This window comes from Pan troglodytes, chromosome 11 (genome assembly GCF_028858775.2).
Source record: "Pan troglodytes isolate AG18354 chromosome 11, NHGRI_mPanTro3-v2.0_pri, whole genome shotgun sequence".
Lineage (NCBI taxonomy): Eukaryota > Metazoa > Chordata > Mammalia > Primates > Hominidae > Pan > Pan troglodytes.
The window spans coordinates 6,216,328-6,232,770 of NC_072409.2; the positions used below are offsets into that span (position 1 = coordinate 6,216,328).

The window sequence follows — 16,443 nt, forward strand, 5'->3', positions numbered from 1 at the left end:
CTGGGCAACATAGTGAGACCTCAACTCTATAAAAATAAGTAGATAAATAAAAGCAGTGCAGAGGTTGCAGCCAAGGCAGGTGTCCCAGGCTCTGCAACTTCCACCCCCGGCTCCACCCTTCACTGTCCTGAGGGTGACACTCTTATGCTCAGTGTCTCAAGAAGGCTCCTTCCCCATCCTGCTGACTGAAGAGCAGAGGGAGGGATGAGAGAGAAAAACCAGAGCCACAAACTTGGACAACTGAGGCTTTGTGGGGCGTGGAGGAAGGGATGACTTTTGAGAACTTTCTGGAAGCCCACCCATCACTCCTGCTTACATCTCACTGCCCAGAGCTGTGTCCCCTGGCCACTCCTATCCACAAGAAGCCCCAGAGAGGTGTTTTATTTTATCTGGGCACTTTGGGTCCCAGGCAGTGGGGTTCTGTGCGTAAGGAAGAATGTGAGGGTAGAGATGGGCCAGCTGCAGGAGGATGCAGGGCCTGTCGGAAGGCACTTCCGGGTCAGCAGGGTGCTGGGGGTGGGAGCAGAGAGAGGAGGCCAGGAGGGGCTGGTGTGTGGGCTCGGGACACTGTGAGTCCTATGCAGTGTCCCGTTGTGCCTCCCCCTCCTTTTCTGTGTTGTAATCTCCTGCTGTCCCCAAGGCCAAGTTTGTTCCACTTGGTCTTAGCTTAGCTTTGGGGACTCAAGGGAAGGACCCAGGTCTAAACCTCGCAGCCGGGAAAGAACAGGTGTGGTGGCAGAAGCCAGTGCTGGGAGCACCTGCAGGTGGAGCAGTGGCAGCAGTTAGCAACCAGGACCGGACCCCCGGCACTGCTCTGAAATAAACATAGGTGGACAGGAGGCTGGACCGAGGGGGAAGTGTGGCCCCAGGGCTGGAGACACCAAGCGGGGCTGGGAGAACTGCTGGATCCTCTGAATCAGAGGCCCCAGGGGATGAGCCCCGAATCTAGGAGCTTCCTCTCACCACTCCCAAGCTGCCCCTGTCCCCTCCAGCACCCCTTCCTAATCTTGAGAAGGTAGGGAGGACAGGGCCAGCACGTCTGGGGTCTCTGCACTGCCCGCCTCTGCCCACCTGGCCATCTGAAACTCTGGAAGGAGACGGTGGCCGAATTGTGGGTTCAGCTTCACCTGATATTGGACTTGAGGCTCTGGCTGCAACAGGTCTGAGATGACACATCCATCGGAGGTGGCCACCGAGACACAGTATAAATCAGAGCATTGGATTCAACCTCTGCTAGGATTCTCCCTGAGTCATTTCCCTTGGACTTCTGTAGAAAAGGGCCAATACACTCCGGATTTCTTTTTTGGGAAAGGAGGGAGGCAGCCTTTCAGTGTGGGGAGGCTCCTAACAGGTGGGGCACCTGCAGCCTGGCTGCCGGGTGGAAAACTCTGCCAGCCAAGCCTGCGGGGAGGGGGCACTGCCTGCTGGAATCCACAGAAAGGCCCAGGGAAATGGTGGCCCCAGTAGGGAAACCGTTTCTTTAAGGCTGTGTTGTGGATTCCTCTGTAAGCCCCACACCTGCCCACCGTCCCCAACACAGAAAGAAAACAGGCCGTGGAGGCAGCAGTGAGCAAACTCTTTACTCCTCGGATTCTCCACCATCGGCCCCCGCGGTGACCAGCGCTCCCGCCCCGTCCCCCCTGCAGGGGACAGTGAATACAAACAAAAATAGTTCTCTACAGAACGAAGTTTCCAGGCCCCCCACCCCTTCCTTCTCTCCTCCTCCCCTAGACGGTGAGTTCCGTGGTCACCGGGCCTCCGGTGAGGCCTGGGGTCTGGTGGGTTGCAGGAAAAATAAAGAATAGAAAACAGGACCAAGTCAGCGACTGGAATTGTAGGCAACTGGAGGTCGGGGTCCGCCGCCGCCCGTGAGCCTGGCACAGGCCAGGGGCCGTCGGCCACAGTCTTGTGTGTGTAAGTGTGGTGGGAGGCAGGATGGGGTGTGGGGCGAGCAGCGTTTCTCCCGACCCTCTGGCTCACCGCCAGAAAAAAAAAAAAAAAGAGAGAGAAAGACAAAGAAGGAACTGGGCGGCGGATAATACAAAAGAAAAACGAAACCAAATCGCAGGCGCGGGGACCGGAGTCCCAAGGCGCCCTTGCTGCGGGGGGAGGGCAGTGCGGGCGGGAGCGCGGGCCGGGCGGGGGGCCCTGCTGAGTAGCACCTGGGAGCAGCTCGGGCCGCACCCTTCTCACCGCCCGGCCTCGGACGCCGGCCCCGCCCCGGGACCCCGGGACCCCCGGCCTCCGGGTGCAGGGAGCGTCCTCCGGGCGGGGCTCAGCGGCCCAGGCGGGCGGCCAGCCCCAGCAGCAGCAGGCAGCCGAGCAGGGTGGCGGGGCGCGGGGCGGCCCCGGGTGCGCGGTCGCAGTCCAGACCGCCGTCATCGTCGGCGGGGTCGCAGCGGGGCTGCTCGCAGCGCACGCCGGTGTAGCCGCGCGGGCAGGCGCAGCGCTGGTTCTGCAGGCAGGTGCCTCCGTTCTGGCACAGCAGCTGGTCGTCGTCGCACACGTTGGCTGCAGGCGGAGGGGGCGGTCAGCACGGGGCGTGGCCCGGTCCCCTCGCCAACCTCCGAGCTCCTGCGAAGCAGGGTGTGCGAGCTCTCGGGGCGCCGTCTGGGCCGGGGATGTAGGAGGCTCCAGGCGCGCTGGGTGCGAAACGTCCCCGCTCGGAGGGTGACGGCGCCCGGGCGAGATCTGGCCCCCGGCTGCCTCCCACCGCTGCCCCTCTCTCCCCGCCCCACTGGCCTCGGTGCTGTTCTTCAGACGCGCCTGCAGTCTCCAGAGCTGTGCACGTGCTGTTCCACGCGCCTGGAGCCTCCTTTCACCCTGTGCCCGCGGCTAACGCCGACTTGGACAGCCTCCCTCCCTCTGTCCCCGCAAATACCTTTCCAACCAACCCCAGCTCGGTCTTTCTCGTAGTTCCCACCAGGCACCACCGTGCCTCAGGTCGCATCAGGCCCCGCCCCGAGCTCTTGGACCCGCCCCTCGGCCCGGCCCCGGACCTCAGCAGCATCCTGTCCCCGCCCACCTGCCAGCTCCGTCTCGCTAGGCCCCGTCCACCGCCCCCGGGTCGGCCCCATCTCACCAGGCCCCTGCCAACTTTCCCAACCCTGCCCCGCTCTCACTAGGCCCCACCCACTGCCCCGGCCCTGCCCCGTCTCGCGAGGCCCCGCCCACCGCCACTTCCCCGTCCCACTAGGCCCCGCCCACTTCCCCGGCCCTGCCCCGTCTTGCTAGGCCCAGTCCACCGCCCCTGCCCCGTCCCACTAGGCCCCGCCCACTGCCTCGGTCCCGCCCCGTCCCCTTTCCGCAGGCCCCGCCCAGGGGGGGACGGCGCGCACTCACGGTAGCAGCCCTGGCGCCAGTAGTGCGTGGGGAGGCAGTCGTCGCACTTGGGGCCGGCCGCGCCCTCGCGGCACTCGCAGAAGCCGGTCTCGTTGCACCGGTCGTGCACGGAGCCTATCTGGTTGCAGTTACACTCTGGACGGACACGGGCACGGGCGCGCGGTCAGGGCTACCTGTGGGCGCCGTCTTCTCGGACCCCCACTCTCCCGGCCTCGCAGGGAGCATCTCCACACTCCCCAGGGGATGCTCCCCACACTGGGTCCACGTGAGCCCGCGGCTGGACGGCGGGTGGGGACTTCCCAGGGTGTCCAGGCCTGGAGAGAAGACTCTGGCTTCCTTCCTTGGGATCAAACACGTCCCAGCCCCACCTTCCCCGCCCTGGCACTGGTGTGGCCTGGGTCAGCCCCTTCCCCTCTCTGGGCAACTAGAGGGGTCGCTGTCCTTCCCATCTCCAAAGAGCTATGACTCCGACAGGTGGCAGAAACTCAGCAGAGGCCACTGAGCATGTCTGGGGCTGCTGTGTTGTGGGGGTGGCCCCCCTCCATAGCTCCTTTGCAGGGGAGTGGAGGAACAGCCTATTCCTGCTCCCGGGGTGGGCCCAGTTGGTTGCCTTGGGGCTCTGTGGGAGAGGGTGAATATCCTCCACCCTGAGAAACCTTGCAGCTCAGTGCTGGCTCTGGGGGTGGAGGCAGGGAGAGCCAGGGAGAGGAGGAGGGTGCCAGGTGTGGGCACCTCTAATTGGATCCAAAGGCCCTGCCCTGTCCCTGCAGCTGGCCCCCTGTGACGTCAGCGGCTTTGATCACTTAGAGTTGATGGAATTATCTGAAGGCTGCCGCCATAATTCAGACCGACAGTTCCAGCTTTGCAGGAGCCCCTCCTCTGGGCAGCCAGAGCCTCCTGCTGGGTGGGGGATGGGCGATGGTGTCCCAAGGGGCCTGGCTGGGCAGGGTTGGGGGACAGCCCCTGAGGCCGAGACCTGGCCTCTACTGACGACAGGGGCAACCATTCCAGGCTGGTGCGTTTTGGTTGGCGGTCATGGCTTTGGTCTTTGCCCAGGCCCAGGGCCCTGATGGACTTCCTTCTCTATCCCAAAGCCAGTCCTTGAGTAGAACTTGGAAGAAAGCAGACTGGGTGCCCACCAGGGGTGAAGAACAGCTTTATAGCTAGACCTGGGCTGGTAAAGCATTTGAAGAAAAGCTTCAGCCACAAAAAAGAGCTGAAAACCTTTGATCTGATCTGCCTCCCAATTTGATGAATGAGGAAGCTGAGGCCCAGGAACGGGAAGGGACTTGCCCAAATGCACGCAGCAAGGCCATCTTTTGGCCCCCAGCTGGGCCCCCGCAGGAGAAGGGATAGGCTGCTCCTCCACCTTTCTGGAAAGGATCTATGGAGAGGGACCACCCCCCCGCCACCAGCCCCAGACAGATGCTCAGTGGCCTCTGCCACTGAGTGCCTGCCACCTGCCAGAGTCACAGCTCTTTGGAGCCAGGAAGGGTCAGTGTCCCCTCCAGTTGCCCAGAGAGGGAAAGGCCACTGGTAAGTTTTGCAACTCCAGTGCAAAACTTACTGGAGAACCGCAAGGGTAGGTTACTAATAGAGCAGTTTCTGGAGCTTTCTGTCCTTAGAGATGCTCAACTGGAGTGGGCCCTGGAGTTAGAATTCCTACAGCCTCCCCAGGTGATTCTGATGCAGGGGGCCCCAGAGGCCATCTCGCAGGGCAGTGCACCCTGCACGCATTCCAGCAAGTTCCCTGTGCCGTGTCCGTGCCCTCTCACCAATGCAGACGTTCTCATCATCCAGCTCTGCCGAGCCGTTGCGGTAGTAGCCCAGCCGGCAGTGCTGGCAGTGCTGACCTCGCGTGTTGTGCTTGCAGCTGACGCAGGTCACCACATTCAGGAAGTCAATGTAGCTGCAGCGGTTGGAGTGACCGTAGCATTCGCAGTCTGGGCCGGCCAAGTGGGAGAAATACCAATGGTCAGCGAGCATTCAGGGAAACTGAGGGACAGGGCGAGGAAGGACTCACCCCAGGTCATGCAGGGACGGAGGAAGGCATCTTTGGAAAAGGTACCGGAAGGTGCCCTAGGCCTCCCACCCTTCCATCGGATTCAGGAAGAGAGAGGCCTCCCTGCTTTGAGCCCAGAGGAGAACCTGAGTAGGCTGAGCCCAGGGATTCCCACCTGGCCCTGTGGGCAGGGAACCAGGGAGGGCCAGTGGGCAGCACCTGCTAATGCCAGCACCTGGCTGGGCACCAGGGCCAAGCGCTCGCTGAAGGATGCCCGCATGCCGGGGTGATTAGAAAGTGATTCATGCAAGGAGGGCAGGGTCATGCCACCTGGCTGTGCACTGGGGGAGGGCGGCGCCTGGGTTCACGGCGCTCGCCGTGGTATCCTCGGGTGGATGAATGCATGGATGGACGCTGGACAAGATGCAATGGGCCAGGAGCTCCTGCCCATGCTGCTTTGGAAGATGGCTGGGAGGAAAACGCCCACCTGCCAGACCCTTTCTTATTAGCCTGAGCTTTCTGCAAGTTTGATTGTTTTGCAGGATGCTAAGAGTGAGTCCCACTTTAAAGCAGGAGCCCTGGGAACCTGCATGCCTCCCCCTGGTCCTGGCCCGGCTTCTGACTCGCTGCTCCTGGAAGCACGTGGTTTCATACCAAGGACCACCACCACCATGTCCTGCCGCCTCCTGCACCCCACCCCTACGTGGTTCTCAGGCTGACCCCTGCCTAACCAGCTCCGCTCCAAGGACCAGACAAGCCCGTGACTGCCTGGGGCAAGGCTCTCAGGGATTGGAGGTGAACCCCACATTGTCAATGGAGGATTTGGTGAGGAAGGTCACCATCCCTAAGAATGGGGGGGCATCCCTTGATGTTCCTACGAAGGGACACAGTACTCACCCACCCACCCACCCTCCAGCAAGAAAGCCAATGTGGCTGCCCCCGAACAAGGAAGGACACCGGCCACCCTCTCGAAACACCATCTGTGTATCTCTAGAGGACCCAGCTTCCCTTTTGTGATGGGATAAGGAGGGACTGACCCAGTGGTCAAGGGCATGGGAGACTCTGGAGAAACAGCCTGTGCCCAGGAGAGACGGTGGGCACTCCCACCTGTGGGCCACTTAGTCCTGCCCCCTTCACTTTGTCCCTCCAGAGATAATGAGGAGATGAGGCCTACTCTAAGTGTCCCAAAGAGCAGCATCGGTGACCCGTGTGTCCCAGATTCTGCTTCAACCAAGACGAGCCCCTGGGCCACACCTCCCAGGGGAGCCGGGACGGGCTATTTCTGGCATCTGCTCTGCCTGCTGTGTGGCCTGCCCACTGTGCCCAAGTTGGCTTCTGACTCATACCTGCTCCCAGCTCCCTTGGGGAGGGAGGCCTGTAGGGAAGAGAGACTCAGTTTAACCTTGACCCAGCTACTCCAGGAGGGTTTTCGGAGCCAGGCATCGGTCCTCTATCCTGCACCGTATTTTCCAGTGGCGGTTGGGGAACAGGTGTCAGGGAGGGCTGATGGGGCCCCAGGTCCATCCTCTTACCTTGGAATTCTTCAATAGGCATCACTTGAGGAGATTTGGGCTTGAGCTGGAAAAGTTTGTAGCCCTTGGCAGGGGCAGGGGCAGCGGCAGGGGTGCCCACAGCTTGGAGAGATGAGAAACAGGTTCTTTCATCTGTCATGGTCCCGCTGCCCAGGGAAGAGCCCAGCAAAGGCTTCCAAGCCACCCTGGGCCAGCTCTAGGGCAGGCAGCCTTGTCGCCCGCTCAGATGTGAGGGAGGGAGAGGCCCCTCTGGCCTGAAATCACACAGCCCCTCTCCTCGAAGAGCCCAGGGAGGTGGGGCCCCTTCCTGAAGGAAACACAGCACATCCCAAGCTTGCAAATCAGCCCTGCCCTTGGTCCCCTCTCTGAGACCATGGACACATCTGGCTGGATTAATCCTCCAAATGACTTCTGTAACCCCTGACACCCCCCGCGCCCTGCTAAGGCCTTCTTGGAAGCCAAACTGTTTTTAGATGGATTGACATCACGTTGCACACCACGCCCGTCTCTTGCTCTCCCCACCGCCTCTCCAAACTTCCTGGAGCATCAAACCCAGAGACTAAACTTGGCATTTAAGGACTTTGGCATCTCCCTTCCTTTCTGAAACACTCTTCCTGCTCCAGCCAAAGTGAATCCTTCGCTGTCCCTGGAGTCCCACTCGCAAGTGCTGTCAAGCCAGGAACACGGACGGCACCTGCCTTCCACTGCCCAGAATCCCGCTGGGACCCCAACGCCCTATCTGTGGGTGAGCAGGCCACTGTCCCGGGATCGTCACTACCTTGGCTTCCCTCTGGGGGTCTGTGGTGCCCTGGTTGGCCCAGGGTAAGGAGCGATGGCTCCCGCCAGCTCTGTCTCCATCACCACAGAGGACACCAGGCCCAGGTCCTCCAGGTTTCTAGGAACCGAACCTCAGACCCTCTCTAAACATGCTTCCAGCGCCAGAGCTTCCTGCCAGTAGAGGGCGCTCAAAGCCCTGCTCGCTGCTCAGAGCTGGGGCTGGAGGAAATTTGAACATGTGAGCTGGAAGGAACAGCTCACCTGTTCCCTAGACCTCAGGCCCTAATTCCCCACCCAGGCTTGGTGAGCTGGGGCCAGGGACACTTTCCCTTCTGGAGAGTCGGGCAGGCCTGCACGTTTCCTTGGCATGTCTGTCTATGGCTACAGATGAGCCCTGTGTCTCCTCCCACGTAGCAGGAGGATGTCAGTGCCTTCCAGGACCCCGCCCTCCCTCCTTTAACGCACACATTTTCCACTTTGTCAGGCTCCCTGCCATCCCACTGCCAAGCCTTTGCCCCGGCTGCCTTCTCCCTTCACCCGCCACAGTCCACCCTCCGAGGTCTCATGGCCCCCGCTCCTGCAGGAAGCCCCCTCTGACTCTCTCTGATCCAGCAACTGCCCAGGTGTCCTGTGAGCAAGGGCGGCTGGAGAGGGGGGTTCCTGTCGTGGGAGGCAGGGCCTCTACCAGACTCCGAAGCCCTCGGAGGGAGTGCTGGTGGAAGGGCTTGGCGTGGGGGTGCCACATGGAACCTCTTGAAGCAGGTGAGCTTGGGGGCAGAGCTGGTAGACCTGCTCTACCAGGCCGCTCCCTCACCACTGTGCCCTAGAGCTCCCCAGGCACTGACATTCTACACCCGTGCCCTCGGTTGGTTCCTGCGGCCCCCCTCCAACCTCAGGTCCCCACCATGCACACCTGCTACTTCCACTACAGGGGGGGTGCCTATGAGTCTAAGAGGGTGCTTCCCTGGGGTCTCAGGCCCATCACAGGCCTTGCCCCCCATACCTTCTGCACGGGCGGCCACCTGGGACCACCTGCTTGAGAGAGGGGCAGCCGTAGATGGCCTGGTCCACTCTTGGGGGGAAGAAGAGAAGAAACCAAGTTATGCGAGGGGGTGGTGCTGAGGGAAGCTGGGTACATACTGAGGCATCACAGCCCCGCACCCCACAGGCCCCTTAGAAGCAGCAGCACTGTAAGGAGAGGCTCTGTCTACACTGGCCAAAGGAACTGGGTCCAAATCTACTACAGAGGCAGCATCTACACTATTGCAGCCTGTGGAGGGCACATGCAGACTTAAAGCCAGATAGATGAGAGGTGAACCCATGCCTGAGAATCTGCATATTCTTCAGCAAGACCCTTCAACACTCCCTGTGCGGTCCCCGTTCTGACTGAAGGACAGAGCTAGACCAGGTCCCGCCTCTGGGCCCAGACCTCTCTGAGCTGATGTCTCTGGCTAATGGCTGCGAAGTGGGACATGTGTTCCGGCCAAGATCTTACATGTGTCCGGAAGTGTCCTGGAAGGCGTCCTTCCTGTCCAGCTGCAATCCAGGGACCGGAGCCTCCCCCAGCATCTGACCTGCTTCCCTGATCACTGCCCTTCTACCTTCCTGACCCCTGGCCTGGGCCCATTTTCACCAGGGACCCCAGCATGAACCAATGACACAACGCTCAGCCCGTAGACTAACGAGACACACAGCCAGGAAGGCAGGCAGGGCTGGCAAAGAACTGCCCTGTGCCCAAATTTCAAAGGACAAACCCAGAGGGACAGGGGAGCGCTGCTGTTTTCCGCTTCTTGAAGGGATTATACACAACGGTGGCTGTGGGGAAAGAAAAGGAAAAGCTACCAGCTAACAAGTGCGGAAGACTTTCCAGCTGGGAGCGGGGAGCTTTGGACATGAATTGACTTTAATATGATGTTCAGTGGGAAGATGAGGCCGCCAGGCCCAAATTGGCAAGGGCTTAATTAGAGCCACGAGAAAGCCAGCCCTGAAGGCATTTGCTTCAGAGCCTGTCTCCCTCCATCCTCCGTGGCCCAGCCCAGGAAAGGATTAGTGTCTCCAGCGGCGTTTTCCGCCCGCAGCGCTGTCCTCCAGACAGCTTGACATTGGCAGGCGGGAGAAACATCTGGCCCAGGAGTTCAGAGGCCCAGCTGGACTCTGGTCAAAGAGCCCGAAGCACCTGTTGGGAGGCACTCGGGGATATTCAGGATCTTTCAGGGACCAGGGTCTTGGGGAGGGAGAGAGTCCTGGCTGGGCTGCCCAGGGACACACTCAGGTGTGTGGGAAACAAGTTCTCGCCAAGGCCTGTGTGCTGTGCCAAGGCCCCATGGAAGCCCGGTCTGCTCCTTTGGAACTGGGAAGCCCTGCAAGCCAGGCCTTGGAGACAGCACTACTTGGCCGGGTGTGGTGGCTCACGCCTGGAATCCTAGCACTTTGGGAGGCTGAGGCGGGTGGATCACTTGAGGTCAGGAGTTCAACACCAGCCTGACCAACATGGTGAAACCCTGTCTCTCTAAAAAGACAAAAACTAGCTGAACATGGTGACAGGTGCCTGTAATCCCAGCTACTCGGGAGGCTGAGGCAGGAGAATTGCTTGAACCTGGGGGGGCGGAGGTTGCAGTGAGCTGAGATTGCTCCATTGCACTCCAGCCTCAGCGACAAGAGCGAAACTCCATCTCAAAAAAAAAAAAAAAAAAAAAAAAAAGATAGCTCTACCTCATAGCCCCTGGAGGCCTCAGGACAATAGCTTTGGGTGGCTGAGTTGGCGAGCCCTGAGTTCAAATCCTGCCCGTGCCTCTCCATAATTCTGGGACCTTGAGCAGCTGCCTTTTTTCTTCTGAAACAGCTTGATTGAGGTGTAATTTACACATCATAAAATCCAGCTGCTTCTTCCTAAGCCTCGATCCCCTCACCTGTGGGACTAGGAAAATAACAGCCTCCATCTCACAGAGCTGTGAGCCCAGAATACAATGATATGATGATACGATGATACGAGCACAGCCCAGGAGAACTCACCCTCAGCTACTGCAATGATCGTTTTCATTAATGGGGGCTCTGGAAAGGGGCTTCAGTTGCTGAAGAGGAGGGAGGAGCCCCTAGATGTGGGCTGTGGGGGCCACTGGCTGTCACATTGGAGCCACCTCCTCCCCTAATGTCCTGCTTCTTGACACAGGGCTGAGGGTGCAGAGCAGCACTGTCTTGCTGAGAGGGAGGGTGTGCCTTCTGCTCACTGAGGGGGTCCTGGGGACCCTCACCTCCCCCGCATTTCCCACTCTGGCCTCTGACTTTTCCTCTTTAATTCCCAACTTTGCACAATCTGCCCAGCCTCCCACGGCTGCCCTGGCACCAAGTCAGAAGCAGCTCTGCAAATGGATTCCTCTGTGTGTGTGTGTGTGTACATGTGTGTGTGCATGCCTGTGTGTGTGTGCATGTGTGCACTTGCACATGTGATATGGAGAGTATCTGGCCTCCCAGCCAGACCCCTGTTTGGAGACAGGCACAGTACCCACCACCACTGTTTTTGCTTCTGTCTGCCCACCACAGGCTCAGCAGCAAAGCACAGGTCCCTTGTGACTGGGCCAACCTATGTCTGAAGCCCAGAATTCTCAGAGTGACCCACGTCTTCCACCCCAAAGAGGATTCCTGGGTCAGGAGGCTTCCCTGAAAGCCTCCAATCTTTTGGCTAGCCCCTGCCTCCTGTAAATGCCTCCCGCAGAACACGAAGGATGTAGAAAGAGGTGGGGTGTGCTGCCCCCAGGGGAGCCGCTCTGGACGGCCTAGGAAGAAGGAAGTCTTTCTGTCAGCATTTGCCCCTGTCTGGGGAGCCTGAGTGTCCACCCAGCAACAGGCCGAGGCAGGAGCTGATGGAGGGGACTCTGCCCTTTAGAAATGCCACCCCCCCAGGGGGAAGGATCAGTGGGGCAGGTCTCCTTGGATCAGAGAGATGGAGGGCCAGGGCACTACCCAAGGGGCCAGGAGTCCCCACCAGGTCCTCCCTGCAGGGTGGCGGGGGACAGGGTGTGGCAGGCTATTGGAGCACCCCTCCCTGGCTGGGACCAGGAAGAATTCCCCTTGGTCATCGTCTCCCTGGTGCCCTCTGGGAAGGATAAATCCTTTCAGATCCCTGGCACCTGCACTGCACAGAGTGCAGGGATACTCCCCAGGTGAGTCCAGGTGAGAGCAGAGGCCCACCCCAGCACCCCCAGCCTTGAATACACGTGAATCCCTCCATTGGAGGGGAGCGAGAATCAGGTTTCCATGCTTGTCTGTGGCAGACCCCTGAGGGGGCAGGACGTCTGGCCCTGGCCTGGCCTTGCACTACACACACAGCCTCCACATTCCCAGCAGCCCACGGTGTCCAAACTCAGCTCCAGAGGCTCCCTTTGCCCTGCTGATCAGAGACATTTGCTTTCTGGGCTAACCCTGCTCCATCCATCCCACCGGTGCGCTGCTGAGGGGCTAAGGACAGAGAGGCCCTGGGGGCCAGGTGGGGACAGGGTGTGGGCGGGGCTCCAGGGACCACGGAGGCAGAAGCACCATTGGGAGATAAGGCCAGTCTTTGGCTGCATGTCAGGATGGCCTAGCTGCCCCCAGCACCTTTCCTCTCAGTTCCTGCAGCCGTCTGGCCACAGTGATCTGGGAGCCCTTCCAAGCAATGGCTTGAAGGGCAGGAGGAAGACGATTTTGGAAGCTGAACTGATCCCTGAATCCCCTGGCTGGGCTCAGGAACAGGTTGACCCAGGTGTCCTCAAGCCCCTTTGGCCTGTGGCCTCCCAGCTCTAGGGTTCTAGCGTCTCTATTCTAAGAGCCAAGCCCCTACTCTCTGCCCAGGGCTGCCGACCCTCCCACCCCAAGAGAGGCAGGGACCCAGGCTAGAAGCAGGAGAGGGTGGGATGACAGGGGTCGCTGTACCCTGGCACCCACCTGTGGGCTGTGGGGTGCTGGGCGCCATGGGGGCCCAGGCAGTGGACGTGGAGGGGACAGGAGTAGTAGGGGCCCCTGTCATGGCTGTGGTGGCCGCAGTGGCCACAGGGCCTTTGGGGTCGGGGTCTTTCTGGGACCTGCTGATGCCTGGTGAGAGATGGGAAAAGCAAGAGAGGGTTGGGGGGGTGCCGGGGTGGGGACACCACAGAGAAGCAACTTACGACGGTTGTGCAGACCAGCGTCCCTGCAGGGTCCAGCTTCTTTCTGGCGCCCTCTCGGCTCACTGGCTTCCCAGCCAGGGGCCCCCTGGGTCCGGGAGGGACAACTTGGGTGGGATGTGGGGCCCCACAGAGCCCTGGTGGAGGGTGACGGTGCACCCCAGAAGCATTTCTGAGATTTGGGGTCTGCTCCAGGCTGGCTCTTTGACATTGGCCAGTCCTCTCCTGCTGCCTTTCAGAGCAGATGGCGACCTCCCAGGGGAAGGGGTTTGCAAGGCTGAAATGAGAGACCGTGCCTGGCGCCCTGTGAGTGTCTGGGGACAGTCTCGATGACATTTACTGATAACCTGTGGGCACCATGTCGCCCTCGCCCTCCTGGGGAACTCTCAGGACCCCCACCTCCTGCAGATGCCCCTCCCTGGTCCAACTCCCCTGGGACCTGAGCTGACCTGGACGAGCAGAGCCCTGGGACAAGCTGGCTGCAGAGGCTGCCCAGAGGGAGGCTGCCCCCATGGTTAGGCTAGGGGGTGGATTCTGCCCCTGGTGGGGGAAGGTCACCCCACTCTTGACTGGCAGGAGAGACTGCTCTCCCAGATCCAGGTGAGAGAAGAGGCGTGGGTGGCAGGAGGAGCAGGGAGCCCACCCAGGGGCCAAGAGACCTGCAAAAAGTCCTGTCCCGTTTTCCAAAGCAGCACTGATGGAGCGCCTGGGAGAGCCTGAGAGTTGCTGGGCCGCAGGCCACAGCAAAATGACACATGACACATGGCATATGATGTGAAGTGGGGACGGGTGGAGGGGGGGAGGTGGAGGGGGGAGAGGTGGAGAAGCAGATGGGGTGTAATTAGAGGAGGGAGTGAATAGGCCCAAGTCCCAGAGGGGACACTGAAGCCCCTTTTTTCTCTCCTGCTTTTTCCAGGACATGCAAAGAGGCTCGTGCAGTGGGGGCCCTGGCCACCCTCCCCAGGCGTGTACTTACTGCCAAAGGAACCTGCAGCGGCACCTGTGGGAGAGAGACGGGCGTGAGCTGGCTGCCCCAGGGGAAGGGGCCTGGGTGTCACCTCCCTGCAGAGGGGCCAGCAGGGCAGGGGAGCACCTGGAGGTGTCGCTCCCTCAAGAGCACCTGCTCCACCACACAACTGCTAGCAATGATGATGACCTGCAGGGTGTGGGGACGGGGGTGGATTATCCCATTTCATCCTCACTTCAGCCCTGGGAGGGAGGAACCACTATTGGCCCATTTTGCAGAAGGAGACACTGAATCTCAGAGCCGTGACTTGCCCTTGGGGACATGCTGGACAGGTGCCAAACGCTCCACTGGGAGCTTCACACGCACTCCTCCTCTTATTTCAGATTTTTGGGCCCTCCAGTGCAGGACAGGGACATCGTATGGAGTGTTCCTGTCTAAGAAGTGCAGTGTGGCTGGAAAACTCACTGAGAAGCCATGGGAGCAGCCGCCGCGGGTGGAGTGCGTCCCACGTGCCAGGCACGGTGTCAGCATCCCCTACATAAATCGTGCCGTCCTCACAAGAACCCTATGAGGGAATTTCCTTATGGTCCTGATTCTACAGCTGAGGACACACGGCTTGGGGAGAAATATAGCTGAGAGTGGGCGAGGCCTGACCTGAATGCAGGTGTGTCTCTGTGTGTCCAGGGGATGGGGGAGGCCTATGATCCTGGTGTGACCAGGGGCCTTGAAATCCCTGGGTGAGATTCATCAGAGTTGCAAAAGGAAGGAGCTGGTGCCACAGCTTTCCCCATGGTGTTCCCGAGAAAGGACGCTGTGGGATTGGCAGTGGGATGTGTGGCCCACGGGCTTCTCCTGGGCAAGCCAAGGCTGTGGCCAGCAGGACAGGCAGGGAGGCCTGGGAAGACAAGCCCATCCCCACCCACTCCTTCCTCCACCTCCATGTCTGGGCAGCCACCTGCTAGACCCTGAGGACACCTCGGGGTGCAGCCACAGTAAGCAAGGGCCAGGACTGGGTGGTGACCAAGTGAGGCTCTGTAGGGACAGGCAGGACATCAGGCAGGGCACGGGGAGGTCCTGGGGGCTCCAAGTTGGGCCCTGGAGGGTGATGGGCTGGCCAGGTGGGGGCAGAGTGGTGAGGAGGTGGGACGGCATCAGGAGTGAGGGCTGCTGCAGGGCTGAGGATGGCATTGGGAGAGACTTGGAGCGGATGGAGGGAAGTTCAAAGAACGTGGCGGGAGGAGGGTCTCCAGTCAAGGTGACCCCCAGACTTGCACTTGGCCCCGTGGGTGTCGGTGCCACTTACTGAGGAGGGGTCACGGTAGGGGCAGGGTGAGGGCAAAATTAGCCTCTGTGTCTCTTTGGGCTGTTTCCTGCTGGCACCCCAGAGAAGGCAGGAGACTTGGGTGCTGAGGACAGCAGCGCCTCCAGCCTCACCTGTGACCCTGCAAATGCCAGAAGAAACCCCTCCTTCCTGGGGCTTGGGGGCCTCAAAGGCAATTCCCGGGGACTCCCAGGGAAGCAGGAGGTGGGGCCAGCTCAGGAGTCTCCCCTAAGTAAGGAAGACCCAGCTGCCCAGCCCCTACAGGCCTGTCTACCCATTGCTGGCTAGACTGGAGGTGGTGACTGGGGGTGAGGGTGGGGACAGTGGATCCTCCTAGGTGTGACTTGCAGGTAAGAGTCTCAGGTGGCCAGAGATGGGCAGAACCCTCCAGGCGCAGGGGGCAAGTGGAAGAAAAAAGCCAGACACGGCCAGACGTGGTAGCTCATGCCTGTAATCCCAGCACTTTGGGAGGCCAAGGCAGGAGGGTTACTAGAGCTCAGGAGCTCGAGACCAGCCTGGGCAACATGGCAAAACCTTTTCTCCGAAAAAAACACGAAAATTAGCTGGGCCTGGTGGCGTGCACCTGCAGTCCCAGCTACTTGGGAGGCTGAAGTGGGAGGATCACTTAAGCCCAGGAGGTTGAGGTTACAGTGAGCCATGACTGCGCCACTGCACTCCAGCCTGGACGACAGAGTGAGAGACTTATCTTTAAGAAAAAAAAAAAGGAGGGTGTGATGGTGGAGAGAACTGAGACAGAGAGGAGGGAAGAGAGAGCGGCCCTCAGGACAGACGAAAGGGCAGCAAATTTGTGAGTCAGGGAGAGAGTGACGGCCACTAAAGAGAGACCTCAGGAAAGGGTTTGGACCACAAAGAGATGGGGACAGGAAGCTGGGAGGAGGCAGCGGCTGGAGTGGGCTGTCAGCCCCCGGAGTGCTCTTTGTGCCTTTGAAGACCCGAGAGTGCTGTCAGGTGCCTGCCAAGTCACCCCTTCAAAGGCCTGTCTCACCGCCTGCTGCAGCACACGCGTGACATGCCTGTCATGGCCTCTGCACGTGGCTCTCAGCTTTGATCAGCCTAAAGTCACATAAATCTTTCACCCGTCGAGGGAGGATGCCCAGATGGGGTGCAGGAGGCCACTGCCCAGGCCTGGTCTGGGCATCAGATCCAGTAGCTGCCCTAAGCCCTGGCGTTGGCATGCAACTCACTGTGAAACCTGGGAGGGCCCCGAGGTTCGCTGGGCCTCAGTCTGCTCATCTGGAGAAGGGACCATAATAAGGACTCCACCCTGCGGGGCTGTGTGACGGTGAAGCGAGATGCACAAAGTGCCTAGGAGGGCCTCGGGCACCAACCACACACTTGAGAAC

General features: G+C 60.3%; 1 protein-coding gene across 11 annotated transcripts in view; it reads right to left on the reverse strand.

Moving 5' to 3' along the window:
• Positions 1-1,559: 1,559 nt before the first annotated feature.
• The window catches only part of NTNG2 (netrin G2), an 81,367-nt gene continuing 66,483 nt past the window's right edge, over positions 1,560-16,443 (reverse strand). For 9 of the 11 annotated variants that reach the window (XM_063788131.1, XM_063788125.1, XM_063788128.1 and 6 more), the window contains 7 exons: positions 13,768-13,791; positions 12,574-12,720; positions 8,657-8,725; positions 6,877-6,978; positions 5,118-5,285; positions 3,343-3,477; positions 1,560-2,511 (listed from right to left, as the gene is read on the reverse strand). In XM_063788131.1, the coding sequence (XP_063644201.1) occupies positions 2,276-2,511; positions 3,343-3,477; positions 5,118-5,285; positions 6,877-6,978; positions 8,657-8,725; positions 12,574-12,720; positions 13,768-13,791 (881 nt within the window). In that variant the 3' untranslated portion in view covers positions 1,560-2,275. The remainder of the gene's footprint in view (positions 2,512-3,342; positions 3,478-5,117; positions 5,286-6,876; positions 6,979-8,656; positions 8,726-12,573; positions 12,721-13,767; positions 13,792-16,443) is intronic. The other 2 variants (XM_016961920.3, XM_016961919.4) reach the window with 1 other exon arrangement.